Source organism: Camelus dromedarius, chromosome 1, assembly GCF_036321535.1.
Source record: "Camelus dromedarius isolate mCamDro1 chromosome 1, mCamDro1.pat, whole genome shotgun sequence".
Taxonomy (NCBI): domain Eukaryota; kingdom Metazoa; phylum Chordata; class Mammalia; order Artiodactyla; family Camelidae; genus Camelus; species Camelus dromedarius.
The window spans coordinates 75,465,218-75,486,214 of record NC_087436.1 but is presented as its reverse complement, the minus strand read 5'-3'; the positions used below and the strand labels follow the sequence as shown (position 1 = coordinate 75,486,214).

At 38.5% G+C, this 20,997-nt stretch overlaps 1 protein-coding gene across 2 annotated transcripts in view; it reads right to left on the bottom strand.

Annotated features, from left to right (window-relative positions):
• The window catches only part of FRAS1 (Fraser extracellular matrix complex subunit 1), a 408,983-nt gene that overhangs the window by 230,758 nt on the left and 157,228 nt on the right, over positions 1-20,997 (bottom strand). For both annotated transcript variants that reach the window (XM_064485618.1, XM_031432509.2), the window contains exons 5-6: positions 8,289-8,448; positions 6,408-6,541 (exon numbers count right to left, since the gene is read on the bottom strand). In XM_064485618.1, coding sequence (XP_064341688.1) covers positions 6,408-6,541; positions 8,289-8,448 — 294 coding nt within the window. The remainder of the gene's footprint in view (positions 1-6,407; positions 6,542-8,288; positions 8,449-20,997) is intronic.

Genomic DNA, 20,997 nt, shown 5'->3' with positions numbered 1-20,997 from the left:
TTTGCACTTTCTCTTACAAGAAGGAGAAAATGGGATTGTATTATCATGGTTGCTAGGGAATTCACTCTGCAAAAAAAGAAGGCCAGGGTACTTGGAGGTGTGTTGTAGTATAGGGGTCAAGTAAGCTTCATCTTTCATGGAAAATTCCAATCACATCTCAGTAGTTTTTTAACTAAGTTATACTCAATTATCTATGATCAGTTAGAGTAATGTATTACTATCTAATAGGGATTTATTTCAAACATCTGAATCACTAGAATTAAAATGAGAACTGTTTTCTCTTGTCTAGGTTATTTTATTTCTTTATAATTCTACAAAAATATTGTGACAATTGATATTTAATGGAGTATGTGAAAACTGGACATTTATGAAATCACTGAGCATTTCTTGACCTCAGAAGTCTTCAGTTTAAAGAAATATCAATGAGGAAGTAAAATAAAAGTATATCTGATGTCACACTCACTATTCAGTAACTTTATTGAAATAGACAATGAACTTACACAGTGTTAAGTAAACAGGGAACAAATGTCATGATCACACATCTCAAAGGGAAATAGAGAGTTAGTCTCAATCTGTCTTAACCAACATGGACTAAACCCAAGTTAAATGGCAGAGTCAACTGGAGAGCATGAGGAAAGAGTAATTACTTGTATAGAGGTTGGTACAAGGAAAACGAGGCTTTCTGACTTTTATGGACAATACCTAATTATATATTTTATTGACAGAAACAGACTCTTTCTTTACAAATAGAGACCCACAAGGACAAGAAGGAAAAGCATTTACAGAGAAAATATCCCAGGATATGAGAGAACTTCATGAGAATTGAGATCCCATCTGGGCCAGTGCTTTATAAGCAGGACAAGAGAGGCAAGTAAGAAGAAGATGAGCAGCAAGATGGGTCCGAGAAATGAGAAAGACCTTTTAGCGGTACATTTTTGTTGCTATCTTATACCTGAATCCCATCATTCTGGTCTATGTACACTTGCCCTTCCAAACCTACAGATTCTACAGGAGCCAGCATCCTACAGACTGATGACCAGATCCAGCCCACCACTGATTTCCATAAACTTTTACCGGAACACAGCCACATCTATTCATGTACATACTATCTATGGATGTTTTTGTGCTACAACGGCAGGGTTGAGCAGTTGTTCCAACTATGTGGCATGCAAAACTGAACATGTTCACTATCTGGCTCTTTACAGAAACAGTTTGCCAACCCCAAGTCTAATATGGCACCCTCAGTGATCACAGGAGTTCAATACCAAAAAAAAAAAAAAAAAAGATTAATGACATTACAATTTTGGGTAGGACCACCTTTTAAGATACGCAGTTGACCCTTGACCAATGTGGCAGTTAGGGAGGTGACCTTCTGCACAGTTGAAAATCTGAGTATTAATTATAGTCAGTTCTCAGTATCCAGAGTTCCTCCATATCTGTGGTTCCACATCCATGGATGCAACCAACCATGGATCAATTAGTACTGTAGTATTTACTGCTGAAAAAATCCACATGTAAGTGGAGCCACGTAGTTCACACCATGTTGTTCAAGAGTGAGTGGTATTTAATTATCGTTTTCCACATTCCTTAAATAAAAATACTTATGACAGAATTTATAGCATATTATGGCCAAGAGCTCTTGAACAAAGTATCTTCCGCTATGACACTTCTGAAGCAATAGAAATTAGATGAAAATTCTACCACCAACCTCCTGCCATTGCCAAGAGGAAGTCCCACTGAGCATAAGACAGTCTGTGGCCTTTCTTTACTTTGTAAACCTAAACAGAAATAAGAACCATTGAGGGGAGGGTATAGCTCAGTGGTAGAGCATGTGCTTAGCATGCATGAGGTCATGGGTTCAATACCCAGTACCTCCATTACAATAAATAATTAAACAAATAAATAAACCTAATTACCTCCCCCCTTCAAAAAATAAATAAAATAAAAAAGTTAAAAAAACTAAGAACCAACATTTCCTCTCAAATCTCTGCCTTCCTATATCAAACACAACATGCGTTCATCCCCACAGGGTGGGGCTGCTGCTGTTTGGAGCGGCCAGAGTGCCCACCTAGTCTTTCACCTTTGTCAATGTCTTTCTTTCTATACCTAGTCGAGCCCATAATGTAAACAGAGCAAAACAAAACACAAAGAGTGGGATGCATGTGTACTGGGGGAGGGTGAGCAGAGGAAGTGATGAAAGCAGCAGAAAGAGGATGCCCCGCAAGTGGAGCACACAGTCCCTGAGCGACATGGAGAGAACCCTTGCAGCAGCGCAGAGTGGGGGTTATAGTCTTTTGTTTCATGAATTCAAAATGTGAGAGGCTTGGGCAATGGAGATAGAAAAAGATCTCATCTCAGGACAATAGAGATACACAAAACAAAAACCTGCCGGACCTTTGGATGAGGAGATATGCACATTTCTTAGCATCTGGCTATGGAGCCAAGAAGAGAAATTAGCCAAAAGCAGGCCACTTACCCCTGAAGCTTTCAAGTAGTAGGTATGGACAGATTTCTCTTGATCAAGGATGAGGAAATAGAAAGAAAGGAACTTGAGGGGAAAAACCCTAAACAGCAAACAAAAGTAATAACATTCTGAAGATTCACAGAAAAAGCAGATGTCTGAACACTACGTACTGCAGGATCTAAAAGAAAAGATTTAAAAGCCATTTTGCAACCTCAGTAAGATACAAGAAAATGCAGTCTTTATTAAATAGAAGCAAGAAGCAATAAAGAAAGAAAAAACATTGGGATTAAAAAAGCAGATGAACCAATGATAGGCAAAATAAGGAAGAATTAAAAGAAAATTAAAGCTAAATTGTCAAATTAAAATCAATACTGGAGGTAGTAAATACAAACTCAAGAAACTTTCTCCATAATGCAGAGGAAAGACACAAAGTGAAAAATGATGAGAGAATATGATCGATAATGAGGGGGAAAGATCAGGAAGCAAGCTAAGAATTACAGGTGTTCCTGGAGAAATGAGAATAATGGAACAGACATGACTAATCAAAGCCACAGCTGAAGAAAACATTTCGAAAACTGGAATACAGACTGAAAGGGATTTGCAATATTCTAGGTAAAATATGTGGAAAGACACCTCACTTAAAAATATCCTGGAAAAAAGTTCTAATTATAAAGATAAAGAAACATCTTGCAAGAATTCAACAGAGTAAACTAGCTGAATATAACAGAATAGAAAGCAGACAAACCTCAGACTTCTTCATGGCACTAAATTCCAGAATTCAATGGAAAGGAGTTGATATGGGAAGGTTATAATCCCCCTAAATTTTAGACCCCTACAAATTATCTTTCATGAATGCAGTCAAAAAGAAAATAATTCTCAAATACTTAGTGGCTCAGAAGACACACCAGTTTTCTATCTTTTTTGAAAAAATATCTGAAGATGAAGTTCAATCCACTCAGATTAATCAACATTGGGAATGGGAAAACTGTATTAAAAATGGTGGTACTATCATGAGGAAGAAGTCTCATCAGACTGAACAGACCATTTTAATGAGACTACAAAAAAGCAGACAGGTTACAGCTCTGTTCACAAGGCACCTGGACAGAAGCTGAAAGCAAGTTATTCTCTTAAGAATTTACACTACCCACTATGGGGAAAAATCCCTATTTGAACAAAGTAATTTCTCCTTTTGTCAGAGATGATCACCAACTTCTAGAATGTGATTAAAACTATGCAAACAAACAAATATATCCACATTTGCCTACCAAAAAGTTAGAATGGATTACAAAAAAACTTCTATCATGATCTTTTTGAATAGTGGAAATATGAATGATTGTTTTCTTTTCTGCTTTTCCCAAATTTCCCTTAAAAAATGCAGAGTCCTTTTACAATAAAAAAAAAAAACACCTTATATTAAAAAATCAAAATTTTCTACAGCTCAAGACCTGGAAATACTTTTCTTCAACTGAACTTGCATTTTTTAAATACTGGATGAGTTAAAACATATAAAATGCTTGCAATCATGATCCGTGATGCTAGGAACTATTGTGATTGTGATTATTATACATAAATGATATGTAACTTGTATCCATAATGGTTAAAGATATGAGTCAACTGTGGTCCTTTGAGGTTGAGATGTAGAACTGTCTAGGTTAGAAGCACTGACACTTCCTAACTGTGGTACCCTGAGTGAAATATTTAAACTCTCTGAGTCTCAGTTTTATTTACTGTAAAATGAGATGATAATAATAGTGGCTACTTCATAGGTTGTTATAAGGATTAAAAACCCTTAAAATTAATGACTGGCACATAATAAATGCCCAAAATGTGGTGATGGTTAGATTGTGGTAGTGATAAATGTTTCCAATCGGTGCTAATTCTATAGCACCTCTTTATATCCTCAGAACACTCAATACCTAATAGTGATATTAAATCAAGAAAAAATGGCTTAAATAATTTAACAATTGGATTTTTTTAATGTCAAGGCAAAAACTATAGACTTGAGGTAAGAGTGATTAAAATCAATCTACTTCCAAGACTTCAGAATGCTTACCTATCACTTAACTCTAAAGTACTGTAACAGATACATACACCCCAATACAGCAGCACTGTTTATAATAGCCAAGATACGGAAGCAACCTAAATGTCCATTGACAGAAGATTCAATAAAGAAGTTGTGTGTGTGTGTATAAATATATATATATATATATATATATATAGTGTATATATATAATCATCTATGGAATGCTACTCAGCCATAAAAAAATAAAATAATGCCATTTGCAGCAACATAGATGGACCTGGAGATTGTCATAGTAAGTGAATTAAGCCAGAAAGAGAAAGAAAAATAACATACGATATCACTTATATGTGGACTCTTAAAAAAATTACACAAATGAACTTATTTACAAAACAGAAATAGAGTCACGGACATAGAAACAAACTTATGGTTACCAAGGAGGAAAGGGAATAGGGAGGGATAAACTGGGAGTTCAGGATTTGCAAATACTAACTACTATATATAAACTAGATAAACAACAAGGTCATACTGTATAGCACAGGGAACTATATTCAACACCAAAAAGAATAGGAAAAGGAATACATGTATATATATCTGTAAAAAAAACTATGGTAACAAATTCCATCTTTTGAAATTAACCAATGCAAACTATAAGGGAGTACTGTTTGAAGATAGAATTTATATTTAATGTTTTAAAAAATGGGAACCAGTACTTTCAATCTAACCCCTGATACACAGTTCATGGTTAAGGTTTTAAAGATTTAAAGCGAAAGGTACACCATGGTGTTTCCTCCATCCCTCCTCCCACCTCCTTATTATAATGGTGATAAACTGCTTAATTATCCTTCATACACAAGGGGGCTAAAGCCTGGAATGTGTAAATCAAAATGCCCCAACACTACAATGTCCTCTGAATGTAAGATATTATGCAGCTCTACCAAGAAGCTCATTTGTAATCTCAGAGCCAGGACAAGACTTGGCGATGAATGGGGAGACATGACAGGCGTGCAGCATGTACTACAGTGTGGGTAACACAATCTAGCCTTTCAATTAGATACATGTTCCCTTTATTTGGCAGTTAGCATTTCTTGTCTAATTGCCTTTTGTCTGCCTTTAAAATATTGCCCAATTGTCACAATATGCCATGTTATTGATTTTGTTTTATTTGACACAAAATACTGCTCTGTATCAACTGAATGTTGGCTTCCAGCTTTTCCATAGATCAAAAATGAGCCATTTTTCAACTGGAGGCAAACTCCTTTCATGGATATCTGTCAACTGCCAAGGAACATCTACAGGAGCTTCGAGAAGAACAAAAAATTAGAAAATACCACGTATATCAAATTTATTTGCAATTGATTTTCTCTTCTAAATCTGTATGAAGAGCTTCATGTTTTGAAAATCAGATTGGCTTTAAATGAAGAACAAGATCCCACTATTTTAAACCTCCCCAGAGAAAATCCCTTGATAATTTGAATCATTAGCTTATAAGAAAATTAAACAATGTACATCTGGATAACCAGGTTCAAAGACATGTATAATGTCTTTAAAAAGCAGATAATACCTATGCACTGAAAACATTAACAATCCTGATCATCTTACTGAATTTTCCAGATGTTTAGCTTGACATTTTTGGAACATCTGCAACTCAGGTTGGCAGCTTCTCGGTGTGTATCCTCAAGGCTCATTTTCATTCTGTAACAATGAGCCTAAATGGCTGGTAATTAGACCTATATGTAGCTTCTAAGGGTAAAAGAAATGTCTCAGGGGTGGTCTCCAAAAGGAGAAGGAATATAGAACAGCCTTTGCTTCTCGTTCCCCGTACTTCCGAGGCCCGCCTGACATGATCTCAGAAGAGACTCCAAGTCACTGAACAGTGAAGTTAAATCTGTGAAGGGTCCACTCCGAGGCTGTCTTCCTTACCTGGTTGCAAAACAGAGGCTGACACTGAGCTGCAAAGCACTGGGCAACCCCATTTCGACACGTACACTTGGCGCACCGACTCAACCGCCAGTCCTCCCCATCTTGAAACACATGGCCTTCGTAGGAACAGGGTTCTGGAAGGTCAGAGAAGTAAGGATGACTGGGAGCATTGCACTCGCTTATCCCAGGGCTGACTGCATGGCTGCGCGGCCAGTGCAGTCACGCAGGGCCCGGTGCTCAGGGGCGCAGTGCAAACAAGTGGGCCCCACACTAGGGCGGTAATGCTCTGCAGTCACCATGTGCGAGTCTTAATAACTTTCTCTCTGAGTTTCCTAAGTGAAGTCTGGGGCGACAAGGTAGCATGTGCTAGGGGTCTGGAGCCTCAGCTCAGGCATGGTCCCACCTCCCTCCTGCTGCACCCCTGCCTTCCTGGGTTCTCAGGAGCCTGATCCCAAATCTGCTCAGTGAACGCTGCCACACTCCACCCACAGTGGGTACATGGGTGTGGGTGCCTGGGGCGTGCACGTGCCCTACACACCAAGTAGCTGGGTGGGGCCCAGCGTGCCCGTGGAGGCCTCATCCACCTGGCAAATATCCCCGTGCCTGATGGAGGGTGTCACTAATAGCAAATTAAAAACATGACAGGTTGAGAAAGACCACAGAAGGAAAGAAAAGTTCCCCCTCCCCCTGCTTGGTGAACTGGGACCCTGTATTTTTATTAGGCACCCAGCAAATGATGGCGTGAGCACTGGCTGATCCTTCAACCTCTCCAGGAAAAAATATTTCTAATAGATCTTTCTCATGGAGAGCCAACAAGAAGGCCTCCTAAAACATAAGAAAGGAGCCCACAAATTCAGAGAGCCCACTCTTCAGCCCATCTCTAAACTCTACTGTTGGAGTGTTTTTACTTGCAGGGTTATTTGGCCCCAAGCAGCTGCTGGTCCTTTTCTGGTGGGTGACATCTGAAATCCAAGAGGAATGCATTCTACTTTCATCATTTCCTAACACAATTTTGAATCCCTGGAATGGTTCTCCAGGGTAAATGGTTGCCAGGAATGGAATAACTGGGGATCAAAAAGAAATCAGAGGGCTTTTTAAAGGGACAAGGCAAGAATAGAATGTAGCTTCCAGGTGTTATTTAAAATACTATCATTTTAGCGATTATATTCCAAGGCAGAATATAATGCAGCAATGACAATAATTTGTATTTATTGTGAAGTAGATACTACTTCATTATAAAAATGGAAAGGGACATATATCCCTAAAATGTAATAAGGGGTACTCAGACCAAGCATGGATTCTGAGGAGAGGAAGACCTACAAGTGTGTCCCGGGCTTGCTGAGCCGTGCCTTGGTCTGCAGGGAGGCACAATCTCTACAGCAAAGATGCCATAAAGACAGATTAAATACCTGCTTCCTGCTCAGTGTGTTTTGGAGAAAGATGTTATGCCACCTGCGTGGACACAAAGACCAGTCAGGACACTCAGTGCTAGTGATACTGCCCGGAGAAGTGATTTGTTCGTTCTTCTCTCCACCAAGAGGCAGGCGGAGGTAGCTTGGCCTCATGGAATCATATCAAAGGATCTTGTTCTTCCTCCCTTTCTTTCTCAGGAGCTATGAACGCAGAGGGGTGCATCTGGCCAAGGCAAAATAATAAATCAGAGGGTCGCAGAATCTCAAGTTTGGAATGGAGCTTAAAGATTTGTTCCAACCTCTCTTTCTTTGACATCGCTTCCTGCCAAGTGCAAGACTACATCCAGGTTCCAGTAAAGAATGGGGTTAGGGATCTCTGAGCCACACTGAGCAAGAAAGAGAAGAGCTGGGATGTCCCCAGGTAAACCTCAGAGGAAAAGAATGTCTCTCTCTGTAAACTCATACTCACTCCCAGGGCCCACACAGACTGGGCAGCAGCTTCCTTCGGGGATGACTTCCAGCTCCTGGTGTCCACACGTCAGCCGTGGGCATGGCTGAGGGGTGCACCGGACTTCCCCATGAGTGCAAGAGCACACACTACATGGGGGGGAGGCCCACTCTGTGCCATGCTGTGTGTTAGGAAAAAGAAAGAAAGATAAGGTTATTGTCAGAATACAAGCTTTCATTTGACTGAACAGAAGTAAGCCTTCTTTCAAACAAATGAAGGATGGAACTCAGGAAGGATGGAAGAAGGCTCTAGGCTAGCAAGGTTGAGAACAGGGTTTGCAATATTCCAAGTCAGACAGAGACTAATTTAAAAATAAACTTTCATTTTCCTTTCTTCATTCCTAAGATTTTATACTTGAAACTTTCAGAAAAGCACAAATAGAAAATAAAAATTACCCCAATCTCATCATTTAGAAAATTCTATGAAGACCAAAGTAAAATACATACACGTACACATGTATCTACTGAATTCTTTATAATAGTTATATTATTTTCTATAGCTCTCACTCTGATCCTGTTTCATTTTTTGGCTTTACTTTTTACCCTGATGCATTTCCATATTTGGGTTCTCAATCTCTCCCTGCCCCCATCTTTCTCTCTCTCCTGTTCCAAGGATCTGAGGGCCCCAGGGAAAGTGTGATTGGCAGCAGGAGGCATCTGGCGAATCCAGTTCTCCCATAAATCCTTGTGAGGGTGCCCATCTACATGCAGAACGCTCCTAGTCAACTTCAGGCTGGGGTACAGCATTCCCAAAGGCAGCACTGCATCAGGGATCTAACAGAACCATGTTTTGAGTTAGGTGATTTACCAAGTACCAAAAGTAAATGAACCACTCTCAAGATGTGATGCAGAGTGATGGGGGCTGAACTCTGAATGCAAAAAACTACAAATATGTTGACTGCTTGGGGAAGTAGCTCTTAAATATGTTCTCAATGGCAGAATGGAAAGATGTATGAAATCCTTTTAAAAGATGTATGAAAATAATTAGCTTAATGAAAAAAGTTTTCATCCTATAACATTTTCTTAAATATTGGAACCTGCCTTCCTTTGCCTCACTTAAATGTAGCATATGATATCTGATTCAGCACAAATCATATATAGACTTCCATTAAAAACATCACACATTGCAGGTGCTCAATCACCCAAATATAATCTGAGGATTTCATCTGTGTCGTAACATAGAAAATAAACATTCTCTAGCCTCTCTTCAAGCCAGCATCCAGAATAATTATTCTCTTTCAAACACAAAAGAACCCCGTCTTACCTAAACAAGACAGTACTTCTTTATTCTGCAAATCCCTGCAGGTTGCAAGCACGCCAGGTCTGACATTTTGGAATACTAAGAACTTACGCTATTATTGTAACAACTATAGTCATAGTCACTGTCTTCCAATTATTTGGGAACCAAGTCCTCATCTTGCTATCACGATTACTTTCCTTAGGTGGACTCACTGGGACTACCAGAGGGCAGAAATACAAGGAATGCACTGAGTTGGATGAACCAAGTACTTCCTTGGATGCATACATGTTCTCAGATTCCAGCTCAGCCCTCTCTGCTGTGGGGACTATGAATGAGTGCCTTAATCTTTCTAAGTTTCAGCTTCCTGGTCTAAAAAACTGAAATGGTATGACAATATTCCCTTCACTTGAATATTATAAAGGTTAAACAAGGGAGTTGTTAAAGAGCCAGCAAGAAGGGTGGCAGGTAAGAGGTGCTCACTCCTCTCCCTTCTCTCCACTGCAGGAATCTCCGGCCTTCCTATTCGTTTTCACACCTCTGTGTGACTGTGATTGTGGTAATGGATGTAGATGCCAAGGCCGAGTCCCCTCCCATCAACTTGTACTTCTTCTATAATTAAATATAAAATTTCAAATTTAGTACATCATATAATGGGCAAGTTCACAACTTGCTAATAAACTATTGACTGATAAAATATAGCAGGCAATTGACCTTTGCACTTTGAAAGGACCAAGCATAAAAGCAAAGGAAGAAATTACAAGAGAAAAATTGATAGGTTCCAATGAGTTAAAAATTTTAAAGTCTGTCAAATATACATTATAAAAAATTTAAAAGGCAAATAACAAACTGATTTTTAAAAACTGCAAGTTATATTAATTAGAATTACACTCTACTACATCAAAGCCTTTACAAGCAATAGGAAGAAACAAAAATCCAAGACAGGAGGCAAGATCAAGATGGTAGAGTAGGAAGATTCTAAGCTCACCTCCTCCCATGGACACAGCAAATTTATAACTACATGTAAAGCAACTGTCTCTTAAGAACAACCTGCAGATTAGTGGAACAGCTCTTCTACAATTAGGATATAAAGAAAAAAACCCATCGAGATGGGTAGGAGGAGACCCCTCCCCGCAGCAGGCAACTCAAAAGCAGAATGGGATAACAAACTTGGAGGTCCTCCCTGAGGAGTGAGGGGTTCAAGCCCCATATTGGGCACCACAGCCCTGGAGACCTACACTAGGAAGAGAGGCTCTCGTAACTGGCTTTGAAAACCGGTGGGGCTCACAGCTGTGGAAGCCGGAGAGCTACAGGAAACCGAGACTCCACTCCTGAAGGGCTTGTGCACAAACTCACTCTCTCTGAGTCCCAGCACAGAGGCAGCAGTATGAAAAACACCCGGCACTCTAGCCAGTTTGACAAGGTCTTCCCAGCATGCCCTCCAGCCTGCACCAACTCCAACTCTAGCCATCCCATCAAGGCAGCAACCCCAACTCAGCCCAGGAGAGCCTTGGCTGGTGCCCACTTCAGCTTCAGGCATCTTGCCAGGGAGGCTCTAACCCAGCCTGAAGCACGCTAAAGCCCACCCCAGCCCACACCTGCTCCAGCCCCAACTGGCCTTCCAAGGCCACCTGGCATACACAATCTACAAACGGGACACTCCTACACAAGGCCTCACCTTCAAGACCGGGAGAGGTAATGGTCTCCCCAGATTCACAGAAACACAGAAAATCAAACAAAATGAGGATGCAGAGGAATCTGTTCCAAAAGAAAAAATAAGATAAAACCCCAGAAAAAAAATCTAATGAAACAAAGGTAAGTAATTTACATAGTAAGGAGTTCAAAGCAATGATCATAAAGATGCTTACAGGAATTGGGAGAATGACAGACCACAGTGAAAAGTTCAACAAAGAGTTAGATATTGAGCATTTTTTTCATTTGCTTACTGATCATTTGTATTTCTTCCTTGGAGAATTGCTTGTTTAGGTCTTCTGCCCATTTTTGGATTGGGTTGTTTGTTTCTTTCTTATTAAGTCATAAGAGCTGCTTATATATTCTGGAAATCAAGCTTTTGTCAGTTTCATCGTTTGCAAAAATTTTCTCCCATTCCGTAGGTTGTTGTTTTGTTTTACTTATGGTTTCCTTTGCTGTGCAGAAGCTTGTAAGTTTCATTAGGTCCCATTTGTTTATTCTTGCTTTTATTTCTATTGCTTGGGTAGGCTGCTCTAGAAGAACATTTTTGAGATGTCTGTCAGATAATGTTTTGCCTATATTTTCTTCTGGGAGGTTTATTGTATCTTGTCTTATGTTTAAGTCTTTGATCCATTTTGAGTTGATTTTTGTATGTGGTGTAAGGGAGTGTTCTAGCTTCACTGTTTACATGCTGCCGTCCAGTTTTCCCAACACCATTTGCTGAAGAAACTGTCTTTATTTCATTGTATATTCTTGCCTCCTTTGTCGAAGATTAGTTGACCAAAAGTTTGTGGGTTCATTTCTGGGCTCTCTATTCTGTTCCGTTGGTCCATATGTCTGTTTTTGTACCAATACCATGCTGTCTTGACGACTGTAGCTCTATAGTATTGTCTGAAGTCTGGGGGAGTTATTCCTCCAGCCTCTTTCTTTCTCTTCAGTAATGCTTTGGGAATTCTAGGTCTTTGATGGTTCCATATGAATTTTATTATGATTTGTTCTAGTTCTGTGAAATATGTCCTGGGTAATTGGATAGGGATTGCATTAAATCTGTAGATTGCCTTGGGCAGTGTGACCATTTTAACAATATTGATTATTCCAATCCAAGAGCATGGAATATCTTTCCATTTTTTAAAGTCTTCTTTAATTTCCTTCATCAATGGTTTATAGTTTTCTACATATAATTCTTTCACCTCCTTGGTTAGATTTATTCCTAGGTATTTTATTACTTTGGGTGCTATTTTAAAGGGGATTGTTTCTTTACTTTCTCTTTCTGTTGATTCATCATTAGTGTAAAGAAACGCAACTGATTTTTGAACGTTAATCTTGTAACCTGCTACCTTGCTGAATTCTTCAATCAGCTCTAGTAGTTTTTGTGTGGACCTTTTAGGGTTTTCTATATATAGTAACATGTTGTTGGCATATAGTGACACTTTAACCTCTTCTTTTCCAATTTGGATCCCTTTTATTTCTCTCTCTTGTCTGATTGCTGTGGCTAGGACTTCCAAGACTATGTTGAATAGGAGTGGTGATAGTAGGCATCCTTGTCTTGTCCCAGATTTTAGTGGGAAGCTTATGAGTTTTTCACCATTGAGTACTATGCTGGCTGTAGGTTTGTCATATATAGCTTTTATTATGTTGAGATATGTTCCCTCTACACTTGCTTTGGTGACAGTTTTTATCATAAATGGGTGTTGAATTTTATCAAAAGCTTTTTCTGCATCTATTGAGATGATCATGTGGTTTTTGTCCTTTCTCTTGTTGATGTGATGTATTACATTGATTGATTTGCATATGTTGAACCACCCTTGTGTCCCTGGGATGAACCCCACTTGGTCATGATGTATAATCTTTTTTATGTGTTGTTGGATTCTATTTGCTAATATTTTGGTGAGGATTTTGGCGTCTGTGTTCATCAGTGATATTGGCCTATTATTCTCTTTTTTGATAGTGTCTGTGCCTGGTTTTGGTATCAGGGTGATGGTGGCTTCATAGAAGGAGTTTGGGAGTATTCCCTCCTTTTTGATCTTCTGAGAGTCTGAGAAGGACTGGTATGAGTTCTTCTTTGTATGTTTGGTAGAATTTCCCAGTGAAGCCGTCCAGTCCTGGACTTTTACTTGTAGGGAGGTTTTTTATTGCTATTTCGATTTCATTTCTAGTGATCGGTTTGTTCAAGTGGTCAGTTTCTTCTTGATTCAGTCTTGGTGGACAGTATGTTTCCAGAAACTTGTCCATTTCCTCTAGGTTATCCAGTTTGGTTCCATATAGTTTTTCCTAATATTCTCGTATGATATTCTGTATTTCTATTTAATCTGTTATAATTTCTCCATTATCCTTTCTTATTTTGCTAATTTGTGCTCCCTCTTTTTTCTTCTTTGTGAGTTTGGCTAGAGGTTTTATCGATTTTATTTACTTTTTCAAAAAACCAGCTTTTGGTTTGATTGAATTTTTCTATGGTCTTTTTAATCTGTATTTTATTTATTTCCTCCCCAATTGTTATAATTTCCTTCCTTCTGCTGCCTTTTGGGTTTTTTTGTTCTTCTTTTTCTAGTTCATTCAGCTGGTGGGTTAAATTGTTTATTTGAGATTGTTCTCTTTTTTTTGAGGAAGGCCTGTATCCTCTTTCTTTTTCTTCAGTAATGCTTTGGCAATTCTAGGTCTTTTGTAGTTCCATATAAATTTTATTAAGATTTGTTCTAGTTCTGTGAAATATGTCTTGGGTAATTTGCTAGGGATTGCATTAAATCTGTAGATTGCCTTGGGCGGTATGACCATTTTAACAATATTGATTCTTCTAATCCAGAAGCATGGGATATCTTTCCATTTTTTTAAGTCTTCTTTAATTTCCTTCATCAGTGTTTTATAGTTCTCCATGTTTAAGTCTTTCACCTCCTTGGTTAGATTTATTCCTAGGTATTTTATTACTTTGGGTGCTATTTTAAAGGGGATTGTTTCTTTACTTTCTTTTCCTGTTGATTCATCATTAGTGTAAAGAAATGCAACTGATTTTTGTACATTAATCTTGTAACCTGCTACCTTGCCGAATTCTAAAATATAAAAAAGAAACAATGAGAACTGAAGGATACAACAACTAAAATGAAAAACAACAACAACAACAACACCAGAAGGAGTCAACAGCAGATAACACAAAAGAATACATAAGCAACATGGAAGACAGACTAGTGGAAATCACCTAATCATTACAGCAAAAAGAAAAAAAGAATTAAAAAAAAAAATGAGGATAGCTTAAGGGACCTCTGAGACAACATCAAGCATACTAACATTCACACTACAGGGGTTGCAGAAGGAGAAGAGAGAAAGGTATAGAAAAGTTATTTGAAGAAATAATGGTTGAAAACTTCCCTAAGCTGGGGAAGGAAATAGTCCCAAACAAGATGAACTCAAAGAGATTAACACCAAAACATGTCATTAATATAACAAAAGATAAGGAGAGAATTTTAAAAGCAAGAAGAGAGAAACAATGCCTCACATACAAGGGAAGCCAGACAAAGACACTACAAAAAAACAAAATTACAAGATAATATCTGGGATAAAATAGATGTAAAAATCCTAAAAAAAAAAAAAAAAAGAAATAGCAAACAGAATTCAATACATTGAAAGGATCATATGTCAGAATCAGGTGGGATTTATTCTAGGGATGCAAGATGGTTCAATATCCACAAATCAATCAATGTGATACACCATGTTAACAGAGCAAAGGATAAAAATCACATGATCATCTCAAAAGATGCAGAAAAAGCATCTGACAAAATCCTATATTCATTTATGACAACAACTGTCAACAAAGTGGGTACAGAGGAACATACTTCAACATAATAACAGCCGTATACAACAAACCCACAGCTAACATCACACTCAGTGGTAAGAAGCTGAAATTCTTCTCTAAAGTCAGGAACAAGATAAGAATGCCCACTGTCATCACTTTTATTCAGCACAATTTTGGAAGTCCTTGCCACAGTGATCAGGTAAGAAAAAGAAATAAAAGGGATCCAAATTGCAAGGGAAAAATTTAAAAATCACTATTTGCAGATGACAATACTAAAAGGAAAAAAATCCCAATGGAAAATGCAGCAATAAGTTTATAGAATATTCAGCTTTACTAACTGCAAAAAATATTAATTAAAATAAAATTAGATAATATCTTTTAATATCAGATATGGGAACTGTTTAAAATTCATAGTAGTTATTTTTAGGGGAGCTGCAGTGGAGTGGGATTCTCCTACACAAAGCTTTCTCTCACTTTAGCACCTGGAATAACTCAGCCAGCTGGGGCCTACCCAAGGTAATCAGACTTGAAAAGAAGCTGTACTAACTGTAATATTCCCCCTGGGTTTATCATTAGACACAGACAACTTAAAATTGAATTTTAATGACCATAGATGTCACAGCTTCAATACACAAAATCTTTAGATGCTTTGATCTGCTAATTTCACTTTTAAGAAGTTATCTGAAGAAAAATGATCAATGATACACAAGAAAGTTTAAATACAAAGAATTCCATCTCATTGTTCTTTATAGCGAAATTGGAAATCTTTCAGTGAATATTGGAAATAACCCAAATATCTAATAATAGGAAATCATGTTCTCCAAGAGTATGTGGGGGAACTACTTACAACATAATGTCATGTAAAAAAGCAAGACATAAACTGGATACACAGTATACAATATGTAAAAACATAAATCTCTATCTACCTATCCAACCATCCATCTTCATTGCCACCACCCTTCAAGAAAACCGAGGGAACAATAGTGGTTTTCATAGTTTAGAGATTACTAGTGGATTTTTCTCTGCTTGCATACTTTTCTATTTTCACAAATTTTCTCCAATAAACAAATATTCACTTTTGTCATCAGAGAGCAAAGTACTGTTTAAAATATCTAATGAATCATTTATATATCTTAAATAAAGTAGAATTAGAAGGTTGCTTATAAAACAACTAGAAGTGAACATCTTTATTAAAAGTTAGGAGATTGCTTCTAAACATCTAGACATTTTATTGAAACAAGAGCTTGTTTTTGTTACTACTAAGAAACACTGTCATTTCTTAAACATCTGCAATCATACCGCCTCTCAGACTGAAACCACAGAACTTAATTATAATAATAACCTGTCAACCACCAAAGTTTTCTCATCTGTAAAATGAGAGGGCTCTATTAGCTGATCTCTTCGGTACCTTCAAGTTCTTGAATGATGTGAATCTATTATCTAACTCAAGGGACATAAAATTAAGGAAGGGAGTCTCTCTTCACAATAAGCTTGAGGATTATAGGAATAACAATGAACATTTGCCAGGGAGACCCCACTGCTTGATGTCAAAGCCACAGATGCCCCAGACAGTGATCCAAAGTGCACAGAATGATGGAGGGGAATGACTCTCACTTCTCCCTTTGACATGAGTCACATGAGTTCCCTCCATTTTCATCTCCCACTCTTATAACTAAAACAGTGATACCTCTCTCACGGGCTTTTGTACATGTAGATAGATAGATAGATAGATAGATAGATAGATAGATAGATAGATAGATAGATACTCAATTTTAAATTTCACAGTGTTCCCTATACCCATTTACAAAAGTCTTACTTTTCATTAGCACTGTAACAGCAAAGAAAGCTCTGTAAAATCAAGAAATAATGGATACATAAAGCAATGCTCCTACAAGACCCGGTTTTAGCTGTGCCATCTTAATCTCAATACCTTTTGAAAACATGAGATTTTGACACTGGGCAAAAGCACATTCTGCAGACAACATCTTAAATATATTCTTCTGCATAGCCAAATAACAAGTCAGCTTGGCTATTGACATAAGTCCAAAGGAAAGATAAGGTCATAAAGTATTTGCCTGGTTTACTGACAGAAGAAAAAAAATAATTTTTCTTTATATAATTTGTTGCCATTACAAAGTTATAGATCCAGAATACTAAATATCTAGGGATGCTCTGTGCATATTGTAATTACATCCTCTACTTTGAAGAGAACAAAGCTGCAGAATTCAATATTCATTTCTTCTCTCACACACATAAATTAGTTCTCCTTTTAGCCTCACAGACAGGCAAAACAGGCAGACCTCTCTCTCCACGCTCCGGATTCAATCGGATGTGGGCACTGGGGCATCACCACCTGCCACTTTCTTTTTCAGTGACTCTTCAAGCACTATCTTCTCAGACACAATATTATCTGGTGCTGAGGTTAAATTAGTACAGAGGAAAAGAAAGGGGGTTAAAGGTCCTTTGTCCTCCCTTTCACAAGCTAATTTGTGGGGAAAATAACAGGGAAAAAGAAATCCCCCACTCTTTAGGAAAATATATTTCAGGCTTTTCTCCTTAACTGGTTGGCAAGGCTGGGCAGAGATCCAAAAGCTCATTTGCAAGGATAGCTTTGGGAGGTCATGGATGAAATGGTCCCCCAAATGCTGGCTGTAATAAGCCCATGCGAAAATCTCAAATAACCTGGAGTCAGCCAAAAGGCTCAAGAGTTTTCCTCCCTCCAAGAAAGATGTGGGGACTTGTCTTGACTTGCTGGAATGCCAGTTGTATAAGGTGCTGCCCACAATGCCCGCAAAGGAGGTCCGCTTGCCAGGCATGGCTGTTTCACTAAAGGTGGCCTCCTCACATGGCCCGGAGCTCAGACCATCCTTTACTTTCCTTCCTTTCAGCTCCATTCTCTGGAGATGGCATCACTCCAACACCACACTCACTCTATCCTAAAGCCTCTTCTGAATCTCTCTCTTAGGGGGAAGCTTCACTTCGCCATTCCAAAGTTCTTAAAACACCAGGCTATTTTATAGCTACTGGAAGAAAGTCTCATAATCCACCCCACGCGAGGCAAGCCAGAGGCTAAAGAGAGAGAATTACCACTGTTTTTAGTGGGACAGGAAAGTGCTCTGGAAACTGCTTCCCAAGCAAGCAGACAGGGCAAGACAGAAAAGGCTCCAAGAGTCAGGAAGAAATATAGTGATGCAAGTGACAAGGTGAGTCTCAGTCCCAACCCAGACAAGCATTTCACCCACTCAAGAAAATGAATAATAATAACAAGATTTTGGCAACAATCTAGAAAGGTGAAGAAAGAAAGAGAGAAAGGAAGGACAGGAAGACAAGAAACACGATCACTTTAACTTTATTAAGACTAAAATTGGAGACTTTTGTTTCAATTTGAAAAAAACCATTCTTCTATTCCTATTTGAAGTAGACCACCAGAAACTATTTCTCCTTCAAGCCACAGTTCCTGAAATTCAGACTTCTTCTCAGTTACATCAAGTACCAGAAACTTAATTATAACACTTTCTGGGGGAGTATATTTTGAGAGTTGCATGTGGGAAAACAACGCATGGACCTATCTTAGCTGGTTTAGAGCTTTCTGCGTGATGCGGTACAGCAGAAGGGGGGAAGTGCAAGGGAGGCAGGGAGGAGGACTTTTTAAACTCTTCCAGAAAAAGTAGGAGGCCAAGTGGATTTCTAGCTAACGCATAGGCAGATCTGTGGTCCCTGAACCGACCCACCGCACAAATGAACAATATACCCTTGGGACAAGGACATGGATAAGCTGGAGGAGGGATTTACTCTTGTTTGAGTCCTCCAGTCATTGATCTTTATTGAGCACCTATTGGGACAAGTTCACTGCCAAGTGCCAGGTGTCTCACCTGGGAGGCAAGGAAGATCACTATAAAGATAGAAAAAAATTGTCCATGCTATCAGGCCTCTTAAATGATACAGATGAACTTATTTACAAAACAGAAATAGACTCACAGACATAGAAAACAAACTTATGATTACCAAAGGGGAAAGCAGAGAGGGTGGGGAGGGATAAATTAAGAGTTTGGGATTAGCAGATACAAACTACTATATATAAAATAAATAGGGACCTACTGTATAGCACAGGGAACTATATTCAATATCTTGCAATAACCTATAAAAGAAAAGAATCTGAAAAAGAATATATATATATATATATATATATATATATACACACACATATATATATATATATATATATGCATAACTGAATCACTTTGCTGCACACCTGAAACTAACATAAATTGTAAATTAACTATACTTCAATTTAAAATGGTAAAAGAAACAGTGTAAATGTCCATCAACAGATGACTGGATAAAGAAGATGTGGTATATTTATACAATGGAATACTATTCAGCCATAAAAACCAACAGCATAACACCATTTGCAGCAACATGGATGTTCCTGGAGAATGTCATTCTAAGTGAAGTAAGCCAGAAAGAGAAAGAAAAATACCATATGAGATTGCTCATATGTGGAATCTAAAAAAAAAAAAAAACCATAAATATAAAACAGAAACAGACTCATAGACATAGAATACAAACTTGTGGTTGCCAAGGGGGCAGAGGGTGGGAAGAGACAGACTGGGATTTCAAAATTAGAATAGATAAACAAGATTATACTGTATAGCACAGGGAAATATCTACAAGATCTTGTGGTAGCTCACAGCGAAAAAAAATGTGACAATGAATATATGTATGTTCATGTCTAACTGAAAAATTGTGCTCTACACTGGAATTTGACACAACATTGTAAAATGACTATTACTCAATAAAAAAAAGTTAAAAAAAAGATAAGAAGATTGCACATGTGCACAAACATAACACGAGCAAACAAATGACAAGTGTCATTAGAGCCATTTGAGTGCTAAGATTAATTGAACTCTGATGTCTCATGTCCTGGTACCACCTCTTATTTAAGATGTTTGTTGTCCCTCCAGATCCTGGCCCTATTTTGGATCCTGGGGCTCCCTCACTTGAAAGATTCAGCTTAAGGTCTTGACCCTGCACCACACACCTGTTCCAATCATAATGAACTGGCATTAATTCCATCATCACTCTGCCCTGCAGCACTTTCCATTTCACAGGGGATCCTTTTGTGTGATGTGCAAATTTCCATCACCCGCCATAACACAGACTGAATCAAGCAGCGCAGGATGACACGCGGTGTGAAGACGTACATCCTGCTTGGGTGTCATTCGGCAGTACATTGTGCAGAAGTGAAAGAGTGGCTTCCTCAGGTAATGTGGAGACAGGGGCTCGAGTGAGATGATCCTGTCCCACGGGGAAAGTGCACTGTACTCACAGAGTTTTAGGTACACACGCTGAATAGCAGCCTAGAGTGGATATATCAAATCCGGCTAACCTATGCTCTCTCCTGAATGGGTAGAGACACTAACTTGGGGAAAGTTCTGTATCCGGTGGAAGATGAGGATTAAAGCAAAGAGCCTCTTTCTATCACATTCAACCTCACCTGCTGCCTCAAGGGAACATGTAGGTACAAGCGGAGATGAACTGTAGCCATCCTATTTTCATAATTTCTATTATAAATCTTGCAATGATCCCTTTAAATCAGTATTTAATATCTCTAAATTAATCCTACAGGATCTGGAATGAGGAAGTATAATAAAAGAACTTTAGTACTGATTTCCAGTACTGTGATTCTAAACGGGAAGGGGCTGGGGAGAAGTGAGCTTTTTGCCCTCTACGGGAAATTTGGCCATGCCTGCAGACATTTTCTGGTTGTCAGACTGCGGACAGTGCTATCTGGTGGGGTAGAGACCAGAAATGCTGCTAATCATCCAACAATACATAAGATGGCCCCCCAAAATAAAGCCTAAAACGTTAATAGTGCTCAAGTTTAGAAACTGCATCCTGAATGAGGAGTAAGAAGACCAGGTCACACCACTTATTAGTAAGATACTGGGAAGTACC